Raw genomic sequence first — 24,696 nt, forward strand, 5'->3', positions numbered from 1 at the left:
AGGGGTGACCGCCGAAAGGTTTATAAAATGATGAGGGGCATGGATAGGATAAATAGAGAAAGTCTTTTCCCTAGAGTGGGGAAAATCCAGAACTAGAGGCCATAGGTTTAGGGTGAGAGGGGGAAGATATGAAAGGGTCCTAAAGGGCAACCTTTTCACACAGAGAGTGGTACGTGTATGGAATGAGCTGCCAGAGGAAGTGGTGGAGGCTAGTACAACTGCAATATTTAAAAGGCATCTGGATGGGTATATGAATAGGAAGGGTTTAGAGGGATATGAATCAAGTGCTGGTGAATGGGACTAGATGAGGTTGGGATATCTGGGAATAAAATAACAAAAGACTACAAAAATGGTAAATGTAAATACACAGGCGAACCCCAAGCAAAGGCATGGACATTGGGAAGAATAAAAGGTTGTCTGGAGTCAGTGAATGTGTGGAACTGTAAAAGCAGAAAATCGGAAATAAAAACAAAGTAGGAGCAGAGTGGATCTGTCAGCTCTGAGAAAAGGAAAGTACAACAACATTTAAGCCTCACTATTGGTGGAGTATGCGTATGGTCGTGATTTGGAGATACTGGTATTAGACTGTGATGTACAACGTTAAAAATCGCACAACACCAGGTTATAGTTCAATGGGTTTATTTGGAAGCACTTGCTTTCAGAGCGCTGCTCCTTCAGATGGTTGTGGAGAATAAGATCGTAAGGTACAGAATTTACAGCAAACGTTTACAGTGTGATGTAACTGAAATTATGTATTGAAAAAGACCTGGATTGTTTAAGTCTCTCATCTTTTAGAATGACTATGTTGGTTTCAGTTCTTTCTTATGTAAATGGCAAAACCTTTTTTTGAAGTTGCATTCTCAAGTGAACTTTAACAACTTGTGTCATGTCGGCCCAGAAAATGCACTGAAGGTGTGAGATTCTGTGCCACAATAGTCAGACTGATTCTAATCTAAAAAATGGATTTATAGAATCTTACATAGATTCATGCAGTTTTTGAGCAAAATAAAATGTACTTCTGCAAATACAAATTCACCCCACAAACTTTTATGTGTATGTGCGCGTGTGGGGGAGGTGGGGGTGTTGGGGGTTAAGAGTGTCTGAGTGAGAGTGAATGTAAAGGGGTAGATGTTTGTGAGAGGCTATGACTGTGGAAGTGTATGTGTGAGCTTATGAGTGTGTGTATAGTACAATGGGGTCACCTGTGGTGTGGCATGAACCCAAGGTCCCAGTTGATTTTTAACTAAGCGTATGGTGTTTACCTTTTTTATCGAGGGATCAGGGATAATGCTTGATAAATCATGATTTGTGAAGAATCACAATTGTTTAACTGTACAGGAGGTGGCCATCGTGTCTGCACCAGCTACCCACTGAGCATTGTGACTGTCTTCTGTCTTTTAGCCGTACTCTGGCACATTATTTCTATTCAACTACCCATCTAGTACCCTTCGCATTGCTTCAGTTGAACCCACCTTCTCCACATTTCCAAGAAGTGCATTCCTGACCTAAAGTATTCATTGTGTTAAAAGATATTTGTTTTTCTCAATCAAACTTCCTCAGACTACAGATGCTGACTGATGTGTATTTGCAGTGTTTCCTATTCTTTCCCAATTTTTTTGTGCAATAAAGTTTAGGTGTTTAGTTTTCTAATAATAGAATAGAGTTGAAGGCTTGTGAATTCTAAATTGGTCACAAAATATATTTAGTTAATAATTGTTAAGGTAATTGTGGCAAAATATGTAGCTGCAGATTATTCAGGTTTATTGTAAGATTTAAATTGTTGTAAGAATTAAAAGAGAAAGTATATCAGTTGAAAGCAAATCTTAGCAAGACTTATACATTTAATGGTAATGTTCTAGAGTACACATTCTTAGTTCCTTGAAAGAAAAGTCACAGGAAGATAGGACAGTGAAGAAGGCGTTTGGTACGCTTTCCTTTAATGATCAGAGTATCGAGTATAGGAGTTGAGAGATCATATTGTGGCCATACAGGACATTGGTTAGGCCACTGTTGGAATATTGTGTGCAATTCTGGTCTCCCTCCTATTGGAACAATGTTGTGAAACGTGAAAGGGTTCAGAAAATATTTACAAGGATGTTGCCAGGGCTGGAGGATTTGAGCTATAGGAAGAGGATGAATAGGTTGAGACTGTTTTTCCTGGAGTGTCGGAGGCTAAGAGATGACCTTATAGAGGTTTATAAAATCATGAGGGGCATGGATAGGATAAATAGGCAAAGTCGTTTCCCTGGGGTGGGGGAGTCCAGAACTAGAGGACATAGGTTTAGGATGAGAGAGGAAAGATATAAAAGGGACCTAAAGAGCAACTTTTTCATGCAGAAGGTGGTACGTGTATGGAATGAGCTGCCAGAGGAAGTGGTGGAGGCTGGAACAATTGCAGGATTTAAAAGACATCTGGATGGGTATATGAATAGGAAAGGTTTAGAGGGATGTGGACCAAGATCTGGCAAATGGGACTAGATTAATTTAGGATATCTGGTCGGCATGGTTGAGTTGGACCGAAGGGTCTGTTTCCGTGCTGTACATCTCCACGACTCTAAATTGACCAAGGATGCTAAATAATCATAAAATTCATTCGTGTTAACTGTAAAATGGGATTATAAACACGTAGTTGATTTGGGCTGGATGTTTGTTTGATTGTCAGCTCTCAGTACCTTATACACAGCATATTGTACCCCCTAAAACAGAAAATGCCTATGCTATTGAAGCTAGAAGCGAACTTTCCATGCCATGGAAGCATTACCATGCAAGTAACTTCCAAATGGAGAAAGTTAAAAGACTAGTGCTACAATATTTTAGTACATCTTTAATAGCTGCCGATGTAAAATGTATTAGAATAAATAACAAGTTGCTGAATTGACTCCAAAGTTGTGTAGGGTAGACAAATGTTAAGTAATTTGTACTTGCCTGTCTTGACTTAATTTTTTGAAAGGCAGATGCTATTTAACAAAATACAAAATGGTTCATTTCAGTCATTTGGCTGCATTAGCACATATTGAGTTATGTATGTTACAATAGTAATTTATCTAAGTTATTATGTTGTGGATTCACTGGAGGCTCACTTATGTATCTAGTATGATGAGAAAATGTCTGAAAACAAACATTCCAGCTCAGTGAGCAAACTTACATCCAGAACCTCAACCTGAGCTAGAAATCTTCTCAAAACTAGCTAAATTATTATGTATACGACTTTAATTAAACTAACCTGACAGATCTTACTCTGATTTAGGCAAAGCAAAATAAATTACAGCTTGCAATACTGAAGGACTGCTTTTAATCCCATGTACAGGTTACCTACCACCGCCACCAGTCGTTCCACCTCCAGTTGTTGGGCCTTCTATTCCTCCAGTACAAACCTGTGAGTATATTTAAAATATTTACGGTTGCTTTACGTATGTCTCAATTTTTGATGGCTGTTACTGCACTAGTTTACAGAAGGTTAATTAAAGAGAAATTTAAAAGACTTAATTTTTTCATTCTGATGGATTATTGTTTATTAAGAACAAATGAATGCATCAGGGATGAGAAATCCTCATTGTTAGATGGAATTCTAACTTTTTAATAAAGAGGTCAAGCTGTTTAACTTTTTTTACTATTACCTATGCCTCCCTTCTGCCTTCACTGCTAATTACTCCACAGTCAAAGCTGGGAAGAGAGAGCATTTGAAAGTCTGGAAATCTTTGCAAGTACTGAGGTCAGGAGCAGACACAAAGGAATAACCACTCATCTCCTGGCAGAGGTGGGATCTGCTGGCTGCTTGATTGAGATACGGATTTTAGCAGAGAGCAGTGGGAAGAAGCAGCAGAAACTTAGTTTCAGCTCGCTTTGAGAAACAGTTGAACGCAAGTCGGAAGGAGCAACCAACACCCACATCTCTGCACAGTTTAGCCAGTGTAGGGAGCGGCAAGGCTCCCAAATCTCAGCAGAGTTTAGCAGGCAGGGTGCTGGTGTTGGCAAGATTGCCGAATGGGTTGAGGGGAATGAATGGGAGGGGCTTTTGGTAAGTTGGTCAGATGTGGAAAGAGGAAAGGAGCTGGCTACATTGTGGTAGTGGACAGAAAGACTTCATTAAGCCTTATATCACCAAGGGATTGGAGAACTTGGTTGAATCCTATATGAATACTTGAAGAATTTTGATACTTACCTATATTATCTGTTGATCTATAACATGCAAACATTAATTATATACTGAATACTACAATGCTGACAAATTGTTTAGTTTTTGCTGGCATCTAAGCTTGTTAATTTTTGAATGTCTTAATTTTACACATTCTTGCATGGGATGTAGATCGTGGCAAAGCTGGCATTTGTTGCCCAACAAGAATTTCCCTTGAAACAATGGTGGCGAACGGGTCACATTGGAAAATAGCTTGTGAATCACTGCCATTGTCCTTTCCTTCACTGTGTTTGCATGATCCAGCATGGTCATGCTCTTATGTTGTTATAGACTTGTGTCTTTTATGACCTGAACTAACTGCATTGAATGCTAAGGTCATTTTAGTGATTTTATGCATAAACATTGGTCCATTAGTTTGCCGGTTATAGAGATAACCCTAAGGAAGACTATTGTTCCTATCCTCCTGAAGTCTAACAATTCTACCTTTTAGAAGTGGCCTAGAAACATTTACATTCACTGCAGATCATAAAAGATGTTATAATTACTTGAATCCTTTAGCAAATTTTCAGACCAGTTTGTCTTCGTTCACTCTCATCCCTGAATGCATACTTTCTGAACTGTGGAAATGAAGTAGATTGTTCTTAATTTTGTTTGAAGATTATTCTCAAGTTTGTTGTCTAAAATTAATAGTGCAAAAAAATTATTTTGCAGCTCTAGTTTGCCCGCCTCTTTCCAACACCCAAGACAGTACAAAGGATTCCCCGTTTGGGAACCTACTTTCACACATAGGCTCTGGGCACAGCAATCTCCCAGCTCCTAGTATTCCACCAGGGAGTATGTTTAATCCAATTGGCACACAGCCTCTCTCTTCTGGTCCAGGTGGATCAAATGACTTAGGGGCACCACGCACAGGTAGCCAAACGTCATCATCTGAAACAACATCTACTTCTGGGCCAGGTATGTAGTTCTTTTGAAACATTTTTGCACTATCTTAGTTATTACAACAAATTTATCTCAGTTAATACAGATGATACCTTCTGCAATCTTTTTTCCTTATCCACAACAACTGTTAGTTGAGTGAAAAGTATGTGCTGTGAGAATGCTTAGTTATGCATAAATTGAAATCTGACACTTGGATTGAAAGGAAATGATTTCTGCTTTGAAAATGCAATTTTTATTTTTGTTTTAATTTTAAAATGAGCAATTTCTGTTTTCATTAGCTATAACTTTAGCTATCTTTTTCCACCATATATACATAAATCTGGCTTTAGACAATAGGTGCAGGAGTAGGCCATTCAGCCCTTCGAGTCTGCACCGCCATTCAATATGATCATGGCTGATCATTCCTAATCAGTATCCTCTTCCTGCCTTATCTCCATAACCCTTGATTAACCCTTGGCTCTTTCTTTAAACATGATGTTTTGTAATTGCAGTATTATAACAGTATATAGAGATTTAACTTTCAATTTGGTTGAAATAATGAGACATAAATGTTAAGTTTTTATATTTTGGTATTTCAGGACATTGGCACAGTTGCTCACCATCCACAAGGTGACAGTGTGACATATATTGAGTTGAACTGCATTGTCAGTGTTGCACATCCAAAGCTACACATTTATAGGAAGACACAATAGTCTATTGTAGTTTCTTTGTTTCATTTTGGGCTATTTAGAGAATCGCATGCATGTTTCAATACATAGGGTGCATGATCAGCCATAGATTTATATTTAATGGCTTCTCGAGAATATTTGATTCCCAATTCAATGACCTTATCTCAATCACAAAGTTATAATGATGTCAGCTTCAATAAGTAGATTTTATTGTGATTTAAAGGTAGATCGAAAATGATGTGACTTGCTAGTGACATGCAGTTGTTTAGCAATGTGTTATTTGATTGAATGAAATGATTCTGGTGTTTCTGCAGCAACTTAACCAATCTCAAGTGTTCCCCCACCCTCCACTACAATAGTGATGGAGTTGTCAACATTTTGTTAATTGTAGGGACATTTTGCTACAGTTGTTGAGTCTATTGATAAAACCGCGTTTGTAGAAATATGTACTGTTTCAGTCTCGTTAGTTAAGAGTGACATTCAGATCTGTTCAAAAAAGGTTCACTCGACTTATTTCTGGGGTGAAAGGCTTTACTTACGAGTAAAGTTGGGCCTCTAACCATTGAAGCTTAGATGAATGGGAAATGTTCTTTTTAGAAGCATAAAAGATCCTAAGGTGAATTAACATTTTGACTCCTGAGAGTACACTCCTCCTTAAGGGAGAAACTAGAACTAAGGGAAACTGTTCACTGTTAAGGGATCTTCAGTTTAAGATCGATATGATAACGTTTTTTCTGAGAGTTGTTGGCCTTTGGAATTCTTTTTATTCAAAGATCAGTGGAGGCTGGGTCAGTGAATACTTGAAGCTGAGTGAGATAAATTAGAGTCTTAGAGATGTACAACATGGAAACAGTTCCTTCCATCCAACTCAACCATGCCGACCAAATATCCTAAATTAATCTGGTCCCATTTGCCAGCATTTGGTCCATATCCCTCCAAACCCTCCTTATTTATATGCTCATCCAGATGCCTTTTAAATGTAATTATACCAGCCTCCACCACTTCCTGTGGCAGCTTATTCTGTACACACACCATCCTTAGGACCATCTTAAATCTTTCCCCTTTCCCTTTAAACCTGTGCCTTCTAGTTTGAACTCCCTCCCCCAAGGAAAAAAGACCTTGATTATTCACCTTATCCATGCCCCTCCTGATTTTTCCTGTGGGAGGGTTTCAAGGTATATAGGGAGTAGACAGAAAAGGATAGTTGCGGTCATGATCAAGTCTGTCATAGTCTTATGAAATGGTGGAGTAGGAGCTTGAGCCAAATGGTCTACTCCGGCTCTTAATATCTATGTTCGTATGTAAACATGGACAATAAAAACGAATACTGCCAGCCGATTTAATGCTTCAATATACATTACAATACATACCTCGATACTGTAGACATAGAATATGATTGTGTTCACCTGGCCAAAAGCATCCTATTTATTGTGAGTCCTTACTGTTGCAGGAACTCAAAGTACAGTTTCAACTGGGTCAGTTCTGGGATTGCAACCATCAACACCTGCACCAGGACTACCCAATTTGCCACCTCCAAGTATGGTTGGACCAAGGATACCTGGAGTACTCCCACTGGACGTGCGTCCCGGAATGATGCCACCATCGCCAGGACAGCGGTTTCCATTGCTGATGCCCCCTCAGCCGAACCTGCCCCCTCAGCCAAACCTGCCCCCTCAGCAAAGCATGCCTCCTTCGTTATCAATTGACAGACCTCTTCACTCAGGGTCCAGAGCTCCCTTTCCACCAGTAAGTTCTTTCAGTAGGCTTGAAGGAGCATTTACAAGATCTGCAGTCCCCAGTTCTGAGAGCAGTACTAATGCAAGCCAAGGTACTGCAGATGAAAGAAGATCTACTGGAAATGATCATTCTTTTCAGCGAAACAACATACAACAAGAAGGTGATCGGGATTATCGCTTCCCACCAGTGGATAACAGCGACAGTCTTGGAAGACGTGATCAATTTGCATTTGGTCCTGACCAAAGATGGGGCTCGAGAGATTTTGATGAACGTGAGCGTCGTGCCATGCCCTTTGGTGGTCCTAAAGGTTTTCATGATGATCATGAAGCATATAGTGGAAGAAATTTCAGGTTTGATGGAAGAAGTGGTCCGATATGGAACCGGAGTTTTGACCAGGAAACCCATAGGGATCTTGATGATCGCAGTAGGCCTTGGGAACGCCAGAGAGATCGTGACGACCGAGATTTTGGCTTTCGCCGAGATGTAAATGGAAACCGTTTTGGAAGAGACAGAGAGCAAGATCACTGGGTTCCTCCTCGGCATAGGTTTGACTATTTTCAAGGGACCACTGATCACCAAAAACCTGATGATAGGCCTCGGGTAAATGGTGACTTCTCAGAAACAAACAGCCAGACACCAAACAAGGAGCTCGCAAACAATGACCCTGAAGTGTCTGTGAACCTTGCATCTCCATCAGATGGAAGTGTGGAGAAGGATGACTTAGAAAATCAACCTGTAACCGAAAACACAGATACCGAGGGGACATAATTGTCATACGGTATGGCAATATTTTGTATAGGTGGTCATCTGCAGTGGACAAAATGGTTGACTGGAACTTGAGAAAAGTCACTGTTGTCTGCGAGACAATTTAATCCGATGTACATCCTTTCACTCTAATAACTGAAGTTAATGTGTACAACTGACCTGTACAGACTGTTGTTCTTTAGTTGAACACGGTAGGTAACGACATTTTTTTTTCATGCTTAGAGGCCAGAACTCCCACATTTCTTTTAATTTGAGGAAGATATAATAGCTTGCCAAAAAAAATTTTAAATTGATCTTCCTATGGAAGATAAGTAAATTTGTAGCTGTTACAGCTGGGATGGAATAAAAGTGGAGATAGTAATACTTGACAGAAAGGCATAATCTGAATTTTTCCATTCCCTGAAACTGCTACAATATTTAAATTTAATGCTTTGACAAAAAGGAGTTACTGTTTCATGTTTTATCCTGTTGACAGCAATCGCCTAGCCCATTCACAGTGAGCAGTGCAGTACTGAGGTGTAGAAAAAAAATTGTAATACGTTTCTGTTTTGTAAAAACAAAAAAGATATTTTAATTCTCTTATAGTCTGGTCTCTGTTAATCCCAGAATAATAAATGTTTGTGATTTGTCCCTCGTACTGCAGTGAGTAACGGCTGAAAAACAGTCATTTGAATGTTGGGTGCATTCTGTTTTTAGATGCTAATAAAACGTTTGTTTGATAATGTTGTGATCTTCAGTTCATCTGTTTTTTTTTGCAAAGGAAAGGTGCCATCAAAAAATGGTGATTTGATTTAGCATCAGGAAAAATGTAAAAGAAAATAATTAAAGAAAATAATTAAGTAGCAATGGGGGAAAGGAGTCCAGAGCCACTCAGTGTTGTGGAAGTTGAGATTTTTTTCTTTAGAATTGCCTTTCATCTCACCATCTCTTTTTTTTTTCCTGAGTCTTCCAGTAAAAGTGTGGTTGATGCAATTTGCCCTATGCCATTCGAGTTATCCAGTGAGCGGGCCAAGTTGGATGTTTAAATTTTCCTTCCGTTGAGATGAAAACTTTGCATCTGTAAAGCACTCTATCTGGTGGTCCAACTGATGTGAAACTAGCTAGAATAAAACAGGCCTTTAAACCTAATCTTCACCCTTCTCGAGGGAAGAAAGTGCTGATCTGACCTGTGTAGCTATGATCTGTTTAAATGAAAATCTCCATAATTATTTTGTACTTTAGACAGATTGGTAAAGAACAAAAATGAAATGAATTGTTGGCTAGGACTAATGTTTATTTCAGTTGAATGCTAGCATAAGAGCACATTGAGTATTCTGTGAAATAGGCTTGACCAAATTTCACATGTGCTTTAGCCATCGTAATATTGGAACATGTTAGGCAGCATTGGTTAATGCAATGCCTTAAAAGTTTGTTTGCTCTTGTTAAAAGAAATTCTTGTGACTTTTTCAGCTAGTTGAATGAAAGGCAAGATTGTACAGGGATTCATGAACATTAAGTGGTCGACCATCAGTCTGTATTGAAAACACTACTAATAGAGCCAGATTTTATACCAGTTTCACCATAAAATGTAATCTTCTTCCTGTATTATCGAATTATTTATACCTACAGAATTTTGGAAGCCAGAGCTTTCTGATTTAACTTACTGCTTTGAATCTTGGATCTGTATACAGGTCAATGTTCTATCAATTACTTCTATTTGTGTTTCCCATAATTGTATTTTCCAATAAATAAGAGTGCTTGTTGTTTTAGTTGTACAGCTGATCACTATTGACTGTTATTACAGTAATTTTTCATAAGTAAGCACTAGTGTGAGAGTTTAAAAGATGTTCTGTTTGGATCTGAACTTGTAGCTGTTTTACCTAAATCTGTATTTCACAAAAATATTTTAGGTATTCATGTGCCCTTAGTAAAATTTTAACAGATTTACAAACATGTAGAATTCAGTGCTGTTGTTGAAACCTTTTTCAAATGTAATTTTAGGATTGTTAATGACAATGACTGTATTTGGCAAAAAGAAAGTAAACAAAACTTGCAATCAGTGCAGATTTGGGTTTTCACGCATTAAGAGAAAATTACTTTGTAGAAATATTGAAGAATGATGAGCTTGGGAATGGAGGGGCAAAACTTCAAATATCTGTGTGCCAGGGAGAAAGTAAGTTGTATTCTTCTAGCAGTTGAGTGGCAAGTAATGGTGTCAGAGCTTCTACCATTAAGTCACCACATACCCTAACTTAGTGTCCTTAACAGAAAATGCCCAGTTCCAAGATTTAGTTAGTGCCTGCTAATGGAAACTGTTGGTTATTTATAGCATAAGGATTTTAAAATTTATATATTTATCTATTCATTATGGATATTAGAACCTATTGTAGGTATAAGTTCAGAAATAATTGTGGTATGAGATGAAAAACAAGTCAAAAATTGCAAATACTGAGCAGAAAAAGCAGGTCAACCATCATCTGAAGAAAAATGTATTTGATGTTACTATCATTTCAAGAATTTGTAACTTTTTACTGCTATATTATCATCACATGATCCTTTCTAGTATTTTTGGTTATGTTGCCGAGCCTCAAAGTTATCCAGCTACACATTTTATGTTGGAATCTAGGTAACTATTTTGTGTGAAAATGAAGGGAATAGCAGAAAATTGACATAAGGTGGGAAAGTAGAGTGAATGCAAAATTCAGCCATGATCTTATTGGATCTCAGAGCTTGTGAACTCAAGCATACTCCAGCTACTACATTGTTAAAGATGACTAAATATATTAAATACGTACCAGTAAGCAATAAGATTCACCAAAAATAACTTAAGTGCAGAATCAAATTGTGCATCCTGCTGTTCTGCCACTACTTCTTACAGTGCTCGCCATGAGCAAAATATTCACTATTATGTAGCATTACTCTCAATTCAGACTTTAGACAGTTTGGTAAAATCTCTTTGTTTTAACCCTCTTGTCCACAGACAAAAATATTATCTAAATTTTTTTGTCTAAACTGATATGTACTGCAGAATTGGGCTCCTTGGTTTTGGTGCTGTGGTGCCTTTTTGATAACAAAATGATGTTGCACCACCTGCATATTTCTGTTGCAGTACTTTCCACCCAGCACCTTGTTGGAGGTATTTGCACTGGAAGTGCCCTGGAAGTCAACACATTAATCAGATTGTTACATCTTTCATGTGTAACAGATGTGGTGCCAGTGTTGCCATTTCAGTCTCATTGCCAAGCTAACATAGACAGCTGAACATGCGTATGGCAACAAGATGAACCTCCCCACCCACCCTTGCTCCAGTTCGTCAATTCTATTTAAAGGGATAATTGTCAACTTGCAAATTAGTTGCAATTCTGTTCAAGTTTGTGGAAATTCATGGTGGTTAGAAGAGTTGAAGAAGTACTTATTGCCCAGCACTAAAGATAGGAAAGTCTTTGAGCATGCAAAGGTTTTGGTCTGGCCACTTGATTTTAGTCAGAGGTATTCTTGCTAAAATTCAGTAAGGATGAGGGCATGCTATTTTAAGAGGGAGGACAAAGGACTTTCAGCAAGAAGCAGTCAACTATGGTGAGAACAGTGGATTTGTCATTTTTGCTTTACAAAATGAGACACTCAAAGAAGTCTGCCACTTATTCTCACTCGACCAGGAAATAACTTTGCTAATACTGGATGTTCATGTGACCATAGCTGTCCATTTCTTCTTGTTTGGCTTTTAAATTAGCTCATGAAGCATATTTGTCATCTCCGTGTTTGCTGTCCATTGCTGCAGCTGACAGGTGCACTCTATGCCAAGAAACAGAAGTTTACTCTGCACTCTGAACAAAGAGAAACAAGTATGCATAAGCTTTTCTCCAATAATGAGCTTCCATGGGACTCAACGTCATCAGCTATAAGTAAGTGGCCATGGCACTGCATTTCTATGCTGGGATCCAACTCGGCTACAAAAGTTTTCAAGCACTGTATGCACGTTTTTGTGTGTGATTACATTCAGATGTCATACCTGTCATCAATGCAGCAATCATAATGCTTTCTACACCAATCTGCCATTGCCTTAGTTTTTCAAACACCACATCAAATCAGAGGGTACTTGCTGGCGACTAGGACTATCTGCTTTACACCTAGCTCATGATTCCATTCTGCAATCCAACCACAAATGATCAGCATGCGTGCATTGTGAGCCATTGAACAAAACATTGAAGTCATGAAGCAAAAATCCCACTGCTTGGACTACCTGAAGAAGGAACTGTCATGAGGTCATAGCTCTTTCTGTCAGGGGTACAGCAAGTAATTTGAGGAGATGGAACAGAAGAGTTGGCTAGTACTGTACATCTCTTTTCTGGCAAAGCTGTTGATAGCCACATACAACTGTTCCATTGAGTGCGTCACAAGCCCCTCCTATTGTACAACACATCTTGCCATCCTGTTGACCACAGTGCTGATACAGAAGCCACCACAAAACAATCATTCCAAATCAATTTCATCCAACATACCAACCAATATTCTAAGCAAAAGTGAACTAATTATCCTTATATCTATATCCGATTGTCCTTAGCTGTCTTTTATTGTCCTTGCCAGGCTTAATATGCCTTCAACAAAACACAATTTGCTGGAGAAGCTCAGCAGGTCCGGCAGCATCTGTAGAGAGAAAGCAGTTAATGTTTTGTATCCAGTTACCCTCCTCCAGCAATTTATATTTTTGTTTCAGACTTTCATCCACATTTTCTTGATTTATTTTAGTAGATCTTCACATTACTGGAGTAGCAATGCAACATGCCTGGTAGAAGGCGCTGACTTTTATAAATTAAGATGGTGGATAACTTTAAACGATTCTCTTAGGCAGATTGCACAACCTCTGTGTGGGTGGCAGCAGTCTGGGCTGGTTGACCATCAGCAGAAAGGACACTAGCAGTTGTGGGAATATAACTGCTGTTACCTCGATGGAACAGGAGATGCATGCCCCTCTCAATGACCTGCACTCCCTTAGGATGTTACCTTAACTAACCTACTAAGGGGAAACAAAATGCAGGCTTCTCAAGACCCTGAATCTAAAACTGTCCAAGTAAGAATGACAACGAGTTGACATTTTATGACTTCAAATAGAATGTTCACATCAACACTCGCAAACAGGAGCCATCCAATGCACTACACCAGAAGATGAGAGAATGGCAATTGAATGTTGCACATGGTGGAGTCCACAAGTGTTTTTCCACTATTTCCCCACCAAAAAAGATATGGTGTAATGTCTGTGTAAAACTCTTTACCAGATTGGAGACAGATTCCTCCTTGTTTTCTGACAGTAGCAACGCTTTTCCTGGCAAACCTACTGGTGGGTCAATAAAGATGTACATCAACCTTTTTTGGCTGCTCCTTCAGAGTTCTCTGCAGCAGAATTCCTGTAATCTCTCCATCCGAGGAATTAACATCGACGCTATCCATTTCCTCCAACACCTGGCTGCACCCACTCATACCTGGTCACTCACCATGTGTAGATCTGGAGTTGTGATTTTTCTTAAGTCCCTTGAAATTCTGGGTTGACACCAGATTGAAATTTTTTTATTCATTCACAGGATGAGGGTGTCGCTGGCTGAGCCAGCATTTATTGCCCATCCCTAATTACCTAGAGGGCAGTTAAGAGTCAACCAGATTGCAGTGGGTCTGGAGTTAGATATAGGCCAGACCGGGTAAAGATGGCAGAGTCCAACCAAATGGATTTTTCCAACGATTGACAATGGATTCACGGTCACTGTTAGACTCTTATCTAGCATTACTTGGGTATCTGAAAAGATGTAAGTACCAGGATAGAGTTTGTATGAGCTAAGGTGGGAAAGTAAGGGGTGCATGTTTACACCATCTGCAGCTTGACGAATCAGGATAATAGGATGTAGAAGACATTAATTGTATGAAGGTAGGTTAAGTAGGACCAAACTGCCATCCTTGGCTTTCGCTTCATAACCTCAATTGTGGCTGCACAAATGACTGCCAGCTTATCCCTTCATTGGCTTTGAGAGCATGCACCCTTGTCTTGCCAATGCTGGTTCAGGCTACTACTTCCAGTATGGCCCCAAGTGTTCCTGTAAGTGTGGGTCGTGTGTATATTGTAAGATGAGAATAAGATTTGCAGTAGTGCTGAGTCTCTGAGAATGAGGTAAGCCTATGATTGTTTGTATAGGTCATTCTTGTTTGGTATTCTTGGTAGATGAGGGACAGGTATGTGGTAAATAAAGCTGGTGTGTTTGTAGCATATGGCATCTGAAAATGCATTCATTAACATGGACCACTCATGAAGTCATTGAACTTTTTTTGCAGCACTGCATCCATGTTAATGGTGACAGAGGCCTACAACACAGATAAACACCCATCAGTCCACCACATATGCGCTAGTCAAAAACAACCATCTAATTGTTCTAAACCCATTTTTCAGCCTTGTATGCCTTGGGTTCGCAAGTGCACATCTAACTACTTCTTAAATGTGAGGGGTTTTGCCTCTATGACCCTTACAGGCAGAGTTTCAGATTCCCACCACCCTCTGGATGAATTTGTTTTACATCTCTGAACGGTTTGCCCTTATCCCAATGCCTCTTGGTCATTGATCCCTTCCTCCATCCTACCTAACCTATCTAGGCCCCTTGTTCTTGAAGTTATACTGCTGACATGGACAGTGGTAGCTCTTTGTTCCTGCTGCCTTCTTACTGTGTTTCTGGAGAACCTATGAATTGAGAATAGGAGTAGGCCTTCAATCCCTCAAGTCTTCTCTGCCATTTAATAAAATACTGGCTAATCTGCTTGTAATCTCAAGCCCAGATTCCAACCTGCACGATTAACCTTTCATCTCCATGCTAAGCATGAATCTATCCTGCTGTACCTTAAAAGTATTTAAAAATTCTGTTTCTACTACATTTTCAGGAAGAGCGTTCTAAAGGTTTATGATCCTCTTAGAGAAACAAAAATTGCTTCATATGATCGATGTTAAGGTAACTGGCTTGTAATTTCCTGTTTTCTGCCGGTCTCCCTTTTTGAATGTAGGAGAAACATTTGCAATCTTCCAATTTTAATAGAACCTCTTCAGAATCAAAGGGGTTTGGAAAGTTAAAACTAATATATCATCTATCTCATTTGCCACTTGTTTTTACCTACACATGCTAAAATTAATTAGGATGTGGGTATTTGTCAAGCCTTACTTCCAAAACCTTACACAGCACCAGTTCTCTAGTGATTGTGATCTTTGAGTCTCTCCCTTCCATCTCTTGATTTAAAGCTGATTTTAGGAGCTTACTTCTAATCTCAATAGTGAAGATTGCAAAATACCTTTTCAATTAATCTGCCATCTCTTCATTTTAAATTTTATAATTGTCCCGACTCACCACCTCCAGAAACAAGGTTCATTTTGTTAACTCTTTACAAATATTTATAGAAAATCGTACTGTCAATTTTTATATTTCTGATCAGCTTTCTCTCGTGCTCTAATTTTCCTTCTCAATTAATTTTTTTTTAAACATTCTGTCCAATTTTCTGGCCTCCTAACAGTCTTTGCACAATTGTATGCTTTTTCTTTTAGTTAGTGGCAATTTGGCCCTTAGAATTTTTTAACTTGTTGGAATATATGTATTCTTTGTATTCTAAAACATTCCTTTTAAATGTTTGCCGCTGCATCTCTATTGATCTATATTTACTCTAATTAACCAGTTTTGCATTTACACTGTTGTAATTATCCTTATTGAAAATAGTCTGAGATCCACTCCTGTTTCCCTCAAGCTGAATGGACAATTCAATCGTATTGTGATTATTGCTAGCAAGTTGTGCCTTTTCTGTGAGATGATTAATCCTATCTTGTTACATAATATTGAGTCTACTGTAGTCAGCTCTGTTTTGATTCAGTACCTGCTGTCGTCTGAAACTATCCCAAAAAATGTTTTGTGAACTCCTTATCGATAAGACTCTAAGAAATGGGAATAGGAGTAGGTTGTTCAGCCCCTGGAATGGGCTTCACCATTCAATAGGCCTATGTCTAATCTGACACTTCTCGCACTGACTTGCTTGCATTTTTACCATAACCCTTGATTTGCTGTACCGGTCAAGAATGTATCTATCTCAGCCTTAAATATACACAACAACTCTGCTCCCACAGCTGTGATAAGGAGTTCAAAGGCATTCAACACTCTGAGAGAAGATATTCCTCGTTAACTCAGTCTTCAATTAATGGTCCCTTATTCTGAGTATGCCCTCTGGTCCTTGATTCTCCCATGAGAAGAAATTGTCTCTGCGTTTACCTTGTCAAGCCCCTAAAGAATCCTATACGTTTCAGTAATATGGTTCAGTAAGCTACCTCTCATTCTTCTAAGTTCCAGTGAGTAGAGTCCCAACCTGTTAACCTTTGCTTATAAAACAATGCCTTCATACCATGGATCATCCTGATGAATCTCCTCTGAACTGCCTCCAATGAAATCATATTCCTCTTAAATAAGAGAATCAAAATGGCTCACAGTACTCCAGATGTAGTCACACTGGCACCTTGTACAGATGGAGTAAGACTTGCCTACTCATATACTCCAACCCCCTCGAAATAATCGAGAGTGTGCCGCTGAAAAAGCACAGCCGGTCAGGCAGCATCCGAGGGGCAGGAGAATCAACATTTTGGGCATAAACCCTTCTTCAGGAAGGACGTATGCCTAAAACATCAATTCTCCTGCTCCTTGGAGCTTGCCTGACCTGCTATGCTTTTCCAGCGCCATGCTCTTGACTCTGATCTGCAGTCCTCACTTTCCCCCTTGAAATAAAGGCAAAAATTCCATTAGCCTTTCTGATTATGTGCTGTACCTGTGCATTAGCTTTGTGTTTTGTGCACAAACACCCTTTTCTGCAGTTTTTCTACATTTAAGTAATACTGTTGTTTAATTCTCCCTTCCAAAAATGAACAACTTCACATTTTTCTACATGCTATACCATTTGCTGCCTTTTTGCCCAATTATTTAACGTATCAATATTTTTCTATAAACTGTATCGCTCTCGCAACTTGCTTACTTTGCTCATCTGTCATTTTAAATCCACATATGGATTAAAGTCAACCATAGTTATCACCATTGCCTTCCTGACAGGTTCCCATTATTTCTTCCTTTCTGTTCCACCCTACCATGTGGTTATTATGAGGGGCCTGTACATCACTCTGACAAGTGATTTTTTTTTTGTCTTTATCATCTCTCAGTTCTGTCCAAACAGCTTCCACATCCGGATTTCCTGAACATCACTTACTCTCTGTTGTGCTAATATCATTAACCAACAGAGCAAGACCTCCACCTTATCCGAGTTTCCTTTCTTTCCTAAATGCCCGATATTCTTCAACGAGCCAGGACAGGTGTTAGGAATTGCGGTGGGGGATTTCTTTGGGAACACTGACTACAATTCTGTAAGTTTTAGAATACTTGTAGATAAAGATGAGTGGTCCTAAGGGAAGAGTACTAAACTGGGCCAAGGCCAATTATATCAAAATTAGGTAGGAGCTGAGAACCTGTGGATTGGACACAGCTATTTGAAGGGAAGTCCACATTTGAGATGTGGGAGGCTTTCAAAGATAGGTTAAAGATAGTGCAGGATAGGAAGGGCAAGATTCATGAACCGTGGATGACAGGAGAAATTGTACGACTAGCGAAGAGGAAAAGGGAAGAGTACATAAGGTCTAGGCAGCTAAGAACAGAACTGGCCCTGGAGGAATATCGGAAGAGAAGGACAAGTCTTAAACGAGGAATCAAGCAAGCTAAAAGACGTCATGAAATAACTTTTTAGCAAGCAGAGTTAAGGAGAATCCCAAAGCATTTTATTCTGATATAAGAAGCAAGCGGGTAACTAGAGAAAGGATTGGTCCACTAAAGGATAATGAAGGAAGGCTTTGTCGAACCTGAGAGAATTGGTAGGATTCTGAATGATTACTTTGCAGCGGTGTTCACTGAGGAGAGGAACATGATGAATCTTGAGATTAGAGATAGAAGTTTGATTAGTCTGGATCACATTGACATAAGTAGGGAAGATGTGATGGGTAGGCTAGAGGTTATTAAGGTGGACAAATCCCCAGAACTGGATGGAATCTATCCCAAGTTGCTTAGGGAGGCAAGAGAGGAAATAGCTGGGACCCTGACCGATATCTTTGTGGCATCCTTAAATACAAGTGAGGTGCCAGAGGACTGGAAGGTTTCTCATGTTGTCCCCCTGTACAAGAAGGGTAATAGGGATATTCCGGGTAACTACAGACCAGTGAGCCGGTGGTGGGGAAGTTGCTGGAGAGGGTACTGAGAGAGAGGATCTTTTTATATTTCGAAAAGAATGGGCTTATCAGTGATAGGCAACATGGTTTTGTGCAGGGGAGATCATGTCTTACCAACTTGATAGAGTTCTTTGAGGAAGTGACCAAGTTGATAGATAAAGGAAGGGCTGTTGATGTCATATACATGGACTTTAGTCAGGCGTTTGATAAGGTTGCCCATTTTAGACTAATGGAGAAAGTGAAGTCACATGGTGTGCAGGGTGTTCTAGCTAGGTGGATAAAGAACTGGTTGAGCAACAGGAGACAGAGAGTAGTAGTTGAAGGGAGTTCTTGAAATGGAGAAAGGTGACCAGTGGTGTTCCGCAGGGGTCAGTGTTGGGTCCACTGTTGTTTGTAATATACATAAATGATCTGGAAGAGGGCACTGTTGGTATGATCAGCAAGTTTGCACATGACACAAAGATTGGTGGACTGTCATAGAATACAGGAGGATATAGATAGACTGGAGAGTTGGGCGGAAAAATGGCAGATGGATTTCAATCCAGACAAATGTGAAGTGATGCATTTAGGTAAGACTAATTCTAGAGTGAATTATACAATGAACGGAAGAGCCTTCGGAAAAGTTGATGCGCAGAGAAGTCTGGGAGTGCATGTCCATTGTACCCTGACCATTGCTGCACAGGTGAGTAGAGTGGTCAAGAAGGTATATAGTATGCTTGCCTTCATTGGATGGCGTATTGTGTATAGGAGCTGGCAAGTCATGTTAAAATTGTACAGGACGTTGGTTTGGCCACATTTGGAATACTGTGTATAGTTCTGGTCGCCACGTTGCCAAAAGGATGTGGATGCTTTGGAGAGGGTGCAGAGAAAGGTTTACGAGGATGTTGCCTGGTATGGAAGGTGCTAGCTGTGAAGAGAGGTTGAGTAGGTGAGGTGTATTTTCATTAGAAAAAAGGACATTGAGGGGGACCTGATTGAGGTTTAAAAAATCATGAAGGGATAGACAGGGTGGATAGAGACAAGCTTTCTCCCAGGGTAAAGGATTCCATAGCGAGAGGTCACTGTTTCAAGGTGAGTGGTGGAAAGTTTAAGGGGGATACACGCGGCAAGTACTTCACACAGAGGGTGGTGGGCGTCTGGAACGCGTTGCCAGCAGAGGTGGTAGAGGCAGGCACGGTAGATTCATTTAAGATGCGTCTGGACAGATGCATGAGTAGGTGGGGAGCAGAGGGATACAAATGCTTCGGAATTGAGCGACAGGTTTAGACCATATATTTGGATCGGCTCAGGCTTGGAGGGCCGAAGGGCCTGTTCCTGGGCTGTACATTTTCTTTGTTCTTTATTCAGGTATCAATGCATGTCATCCTGCAGCCATGTCACTGTGATGACAACCAGATCATCATTGTTTATCACTCACTCTGCTCAGTTCATCTGTTTTGAAAGTTATGTGCTTTCAGAAACAGTATCTTTAGTTTTTGCTTTTTATTCTTATCATGACTTCAAGTCTTATTTGTTGTTCCACTCTTTGATTTGTCTCTTTCTGTTATGGCTCTGTTTAACATTTCCCAATTTAATAGTTACCTTTGCTTTGTCTTAGTCTTTGATCTACTAATCTTACCAAATTTCTAGTTAATCTTCTCAACTTGCCTAGTTATTGCCACTTTCAGGAATACCAGGTGCAGCGTGGTTCAGGTGTAGACTGACCCAGTGACATAGGTCCCATTTTGGCACCAATACAGGAGAATGTCCTGTGAACTGGAACCTATTTCTTCCACACCCGCCAGTGAACTGCATTTCATCTTTCTGATCTGATTTGCTCTATGCTAGTTTGCATGTAGCTGAGGTAATAATGCAGAAATTGACTTTAAGGTTCTGCTTCTTCATTTGATGCCTTGATCCTCATACTAACTATACTGACCTCTACATGCACCACAAAAACTGGATCCTCTCTCTCCCCATGCAAGTTCCTCTCCAGCCTTTAGCCAATGTCTTGAACCCTGGCAGCAGGAGAAAGTGCCGGCTGCAGATGCTGGAGATCAGAGTCAAAAAGTGTGGTGCTGGAAAAGCACAGTCAGTCAGGCAGCATCTGAAGAGCAGAAGAGTGGACGTTTCAAACATAAGCTCTTCATCAGGAAGCTGATCATCAAGAAAATCACTATTCCTGATGAGCTTTTGCTCGGAACATACACTCTCCTGCTCCTCGGATGCCGCCTTACTGGCTGTGCTTTTCCTGCACAACATTTTTTGACTCTGAACCCTGGAGGCAGACAGGCAACGCAGCTGTCCAGATTTCAAGTTCTTTGTTGCAATGAATGAGGCTAATCCCTCTGGTTATACTGTCCCTTAGTACAATTATATTCTTTTCACCTTAAGTGACATACTGTACCACAGTCTCATGGTGCATTAGCTCCTCTGAGATCCCTACAGTCCCAATTCTCATCCAAACAAACAGCAAGAACCTCACACCAATTGCAAAGGCTGAGGCTCTTACCTTCAGAATACTATTACCCACTTCACTCAGGCACTCTGTTCTGTCCCTGAATAGTTGATGATAAAAGTTGACTTCTATTTAGGATTATCAATTAGATTCACAATGTGGTTCACACTTCTGCTGGAAGCTGCATGTATTAGCATCCGAGAACTGTCTTCTGCAGGAAAAAAAGGAATGTTTCGAATTAAAACAAAGTGTAGGGCAATAGTTCCTGATGCATTCTTCATTTCAGCCCTTTGGCAATAACTTGCCAACCAGAAAACGTCCTTACTCCATGCAATATGAATTGTTGTCCCTTTTAAATTTCGTGTTCTTTATCCTGATGACAACATGCCCTTTAATCCATCAAATTCCTGTTGTGTTTCTGTTCAGAATACATGTTATTGTCAGAAATTGTTTTACCTTCCTCTTGGAATAATAAATGGGGTAGCTCAGAACATAATTAAATTTAATTTTGGAGAATATTTCACTGCACTTGAATTAGTAAAGGTCTTTAGGAGGCATTTTATGTATACTATACTTGCAGCCAGTCTCTTGATAAAGTATGAAGTCAATGATATTTGCATGTACTATTGATAATAAGATTCTCCTATTCCCTATACAAGAGAAGGGTATCAGCCTGTGACTTTTATTCCCAGTAGATGCAAACTGGTCATTTCCAGTTTAAATACAGTAAATATATTTAGTAAAATTGTTTTTTATGTAAAACTAAAATCTGCCTGCAATAGTGTTCATCAATTGTAATGCTTTTCTGTTGAGTTATGGCGGGGAATGGTGTATCTCAGATTTAAGCATATTGCTTCAATGTGGTATTGGTATTGGTCCATAAGTTAAATGTTCTCTTATTGCTAGAGTGTGATGTTTTGTGATTTCACACTCAACTTTGCTTCTTATCAAATTTTCGACTCAGTTAATAGTATGAAGAAAAAAACATGCTTATGTTTGGCAATCTGTTAGATTTGAATCCATTCCCAGAGGTAAAGTGTATTAAAAATATTTATTGCATTTTCAGTTCTTAATGACCAGTGGGAAAGTATGATAGCGAGTCAAAGGGTAAAGAGGTAGACAAGAAAGTAGAGCTGAGGCTACAATCAGATCAGCCATAATCTTATCAAATAACAGAGCAAGGTAAAGAGGCCAAATGTCTACTCCATTTGTATGCAAGCTAGTCTGATTGTTGGAACTGTCACATCAAACCAGAAAAATCTTGATATCAAAGTTTCTAGCATTTTTTGTTCCCAACTTAAGTCTTAATTAGTTCACAAACTGTTGATGGAAATTTATGTAAATCAGTTTCTAACTGGGACTTTGCATCTACATCTTTTTTAATCCACATTTTATTTCAATAAACAAATGAATGCAAAATGAAAAATCACGATTTCTTTTCATGTCCTCAGCACATGTAAAAAAAAAACATGGTTGTTCATGTCTGCATAGTAATTTAACAGCTCTCAGTCCAGAACTGACACCTTTTCTAGCAATTTTTTCATATCGCTCAATCTTACTACCAAACACTGACTTAACTCTACATCACCCTCTGTGTCTGTCTGCAGAGGTATGTGAGAATTTCATGAGTTGAGAGTTCCATAAGTTTCTGGGATGGACAAAGTTAAAAATCACACAACACCAGATTATAGTCCAACAGGTTTAATTGGAAGCACACTAGCTTTCGGAGCGAAGCTCCTTCATCAGATGAAGGAGCGTCACTCCGAAAGCTAGTGTGCTTCCAATTATACCTGTTGGACTATAACCTGGTGTTGTGTGATTTTTAACTTTGTACACCCCAGTCCAACACCAGCATCTCCGAATCATTTCTGGGATGGGGTTGAGAATAATGTTTTTTACAATTTGAAGCCAAAACCATTTTTCACTTGCTCTTAAAGGCAGTTATTTTACAGATGCTGAGTTCCATTTTTCTAATTGAAGCTTAAAGGTTTTCATCATAGGTTGAAGGAGGTGCTGATGAGATGTATCCCATTGATATTACTTTTCTGCTGGCCTGTGTTTTTCAGGCAATTTTTCTGTTACTGATTGGACTTAAGAGGAGGAACTAAATTTACAGTTGATCAAGTTCTAGCCAGAGGATTTGCATTAATGTGCTACTTTGCTTTTCTCCATGAGCATTTATCAAACAGTGGGGTGTAGAATCTTTGAGATTTGTTGCATTCTGTGTTTAAGTTGACACTGCTCATTTAAGAATACCAAGATAGGATACATCCACTTAAGTAATGGAATTGTAAGAATTAATGGTATTAACAATCTAAATATGAAATAGTTAATACTGGCTACAGCATTCCTTTTCTTGTACTTTAACCAATTACATAAGCAGCGTAATAAATTAAAATTATACCTAGAGCAACTGGATTATTTCAGAAGGGTCAAAGATTATTTTTCTTAATTATATATTTGTTGAAGTGCAGGTATATTAGTAACAAATTAATGCAAATTCGGACAAAGGAAGCAGCTTTTCATACTCGATAATAATGAGGATTTCTTCAGTTATAACTGGAGAGGATTTAGTAAGAGTGATCTATTTATAATCCTCCTTTGAAGAGGCAGTTACATCTTTGATAATAAAGATCACGCAAATTTTGAAAATGCTTCTGGACACAGAAGGGATAAAAAAAAGGTTGGCTGAAGAAATTTATATACAAATTAGGAATCCTGCAAAGTTCTCCATGAAGTACTTGACTGAATGGGAAGGGGGTGTACATTGATTTGAGAGTGGTGAGGAAAGAAGTTTTGAGTGTGATAAGTACACACGCAAAAGCTATTAAATGGAAAACAATGGAATTATATTAATGCAAGTATGATGCAAGATGAAGATAATTAGTTTTGTTATAAAATCTATTTCAAATGGCAAGTGTTCTAACAAGTGGGGCAGAGTAGGAAGACAAACAGGTATGGTAGTACAAAATGAAATAGAGTCTGAAAGGAAAGGTATTAATTAAAACCATACAATTTTACAGAGCACTTGTGCCTGGTCTCTGACTTTGAATCGCAGAGGAATTGGGTGCAGAATCTACAATTTACTTGTCTACAATCCTCAAAATTTGTTCCTTCCTGGTGATGCAGAATGAAATGGAACACTGTACAAGAAAAATTTACTTGCCTTAGCTTGAGATGTGCACTTAGTCTTTCAATTTCTCCACAATCTCTCATATACAAATGCATTTCCATTTGACTCTAAGAAGCCAGCTGAAACACTGGAGCAAAATTCAGAATCATTGGTCACATCATTATCTTTATCCCTTTATCTCCTGGTTTGTATGTAACAAATGAGTAAGAAAGCTTCAAGATGTAATGGCCACCAAAAGAGTGAAGTCCATTACAGTCAAAGATCCTACTGCGCCCACATGCCCTGTTAATTTTTATTAAATCATTTAGTATTTCCATATACAGGTCAGGATAGTATGTGGCTTGGAGAGGAACTTACATGTATCTTCAAGCACAAGTTACAATGACCATCCAGTGGCCTTAGGTGTTGCCCTGTCCACAACATTATATCTACATCAATATATAGACAGGAGAAACCGTTATCAGTTTGAACTGGTTTTAACATTTTTTTAGATCATGGTCGTCCTGTATGTTAAAACCTACCTTTATTACTCTGACCCAGCTACTGAATCTGAGACAATTAAAATTTATTTAGCATCTACAGCTTCTTGCAGAAGAAAAACTTCTGATTTCTGCTGCTATCACTGTGGAAACATTTTCC

General features: G+C 39.1%; 1 protein-coding gene across 6 annotated transcripts in view; it reads left to right on the forward strand.

Moving 5' to 3' along the window:
* The window catches only part of scaf8 (SR-related CTD-associated factor 8), a 285,626-nt gene that overhangs the window by 129,173 nt on the left and 131,757 nt on the right, over nt 1–24,696 (forward strand). For 4 of the 6 annotated variants that reach the window (XM_087991451.1, XM_087991449.1, XM_087991450.1 and 1 more), the window contains 3 exons: nt 3,308–3,376; nt 4,847–5,092; nt 7,196–9,989. In XM_087991451.1, coding sequence (XP_087847577.1) covers nt 3,308–3,376; nt 4,847–5,092; nt 7,196–8,250 — 1,370 coding nt within the window. In that variant the 3' untranslated portion in view covers nt 8,251–9,989. Of the gene's footprint in view, nt 1–3,307; nt 3,377–4,846; nt 5,093–7,195; nt 9,990–24,696 lie in introns of those variants that run through there. The other 2 variants (XR_015758468.1, XR_015758469.1) reach the window with 1 other exon arrangement.

This window comes from Chiloscyllium plagiosum, unplaced genomic scaffold, assembly GCF_037043375.1.
Source record: "Chiloscyllium plagiosum isolate Xiang-an unplaced genomic scaffold, Cpla_swu_hap1 HiC_scaffold_10, whole genome shotgun sequence".
Lineage (NCBI taxonomy): Eukaryota > Metazoa > Chordata > Chondrichthyes > Orectolobiformes > Hemiscylliidae > Chiloscyllium > Chiloscyllium plagiosum.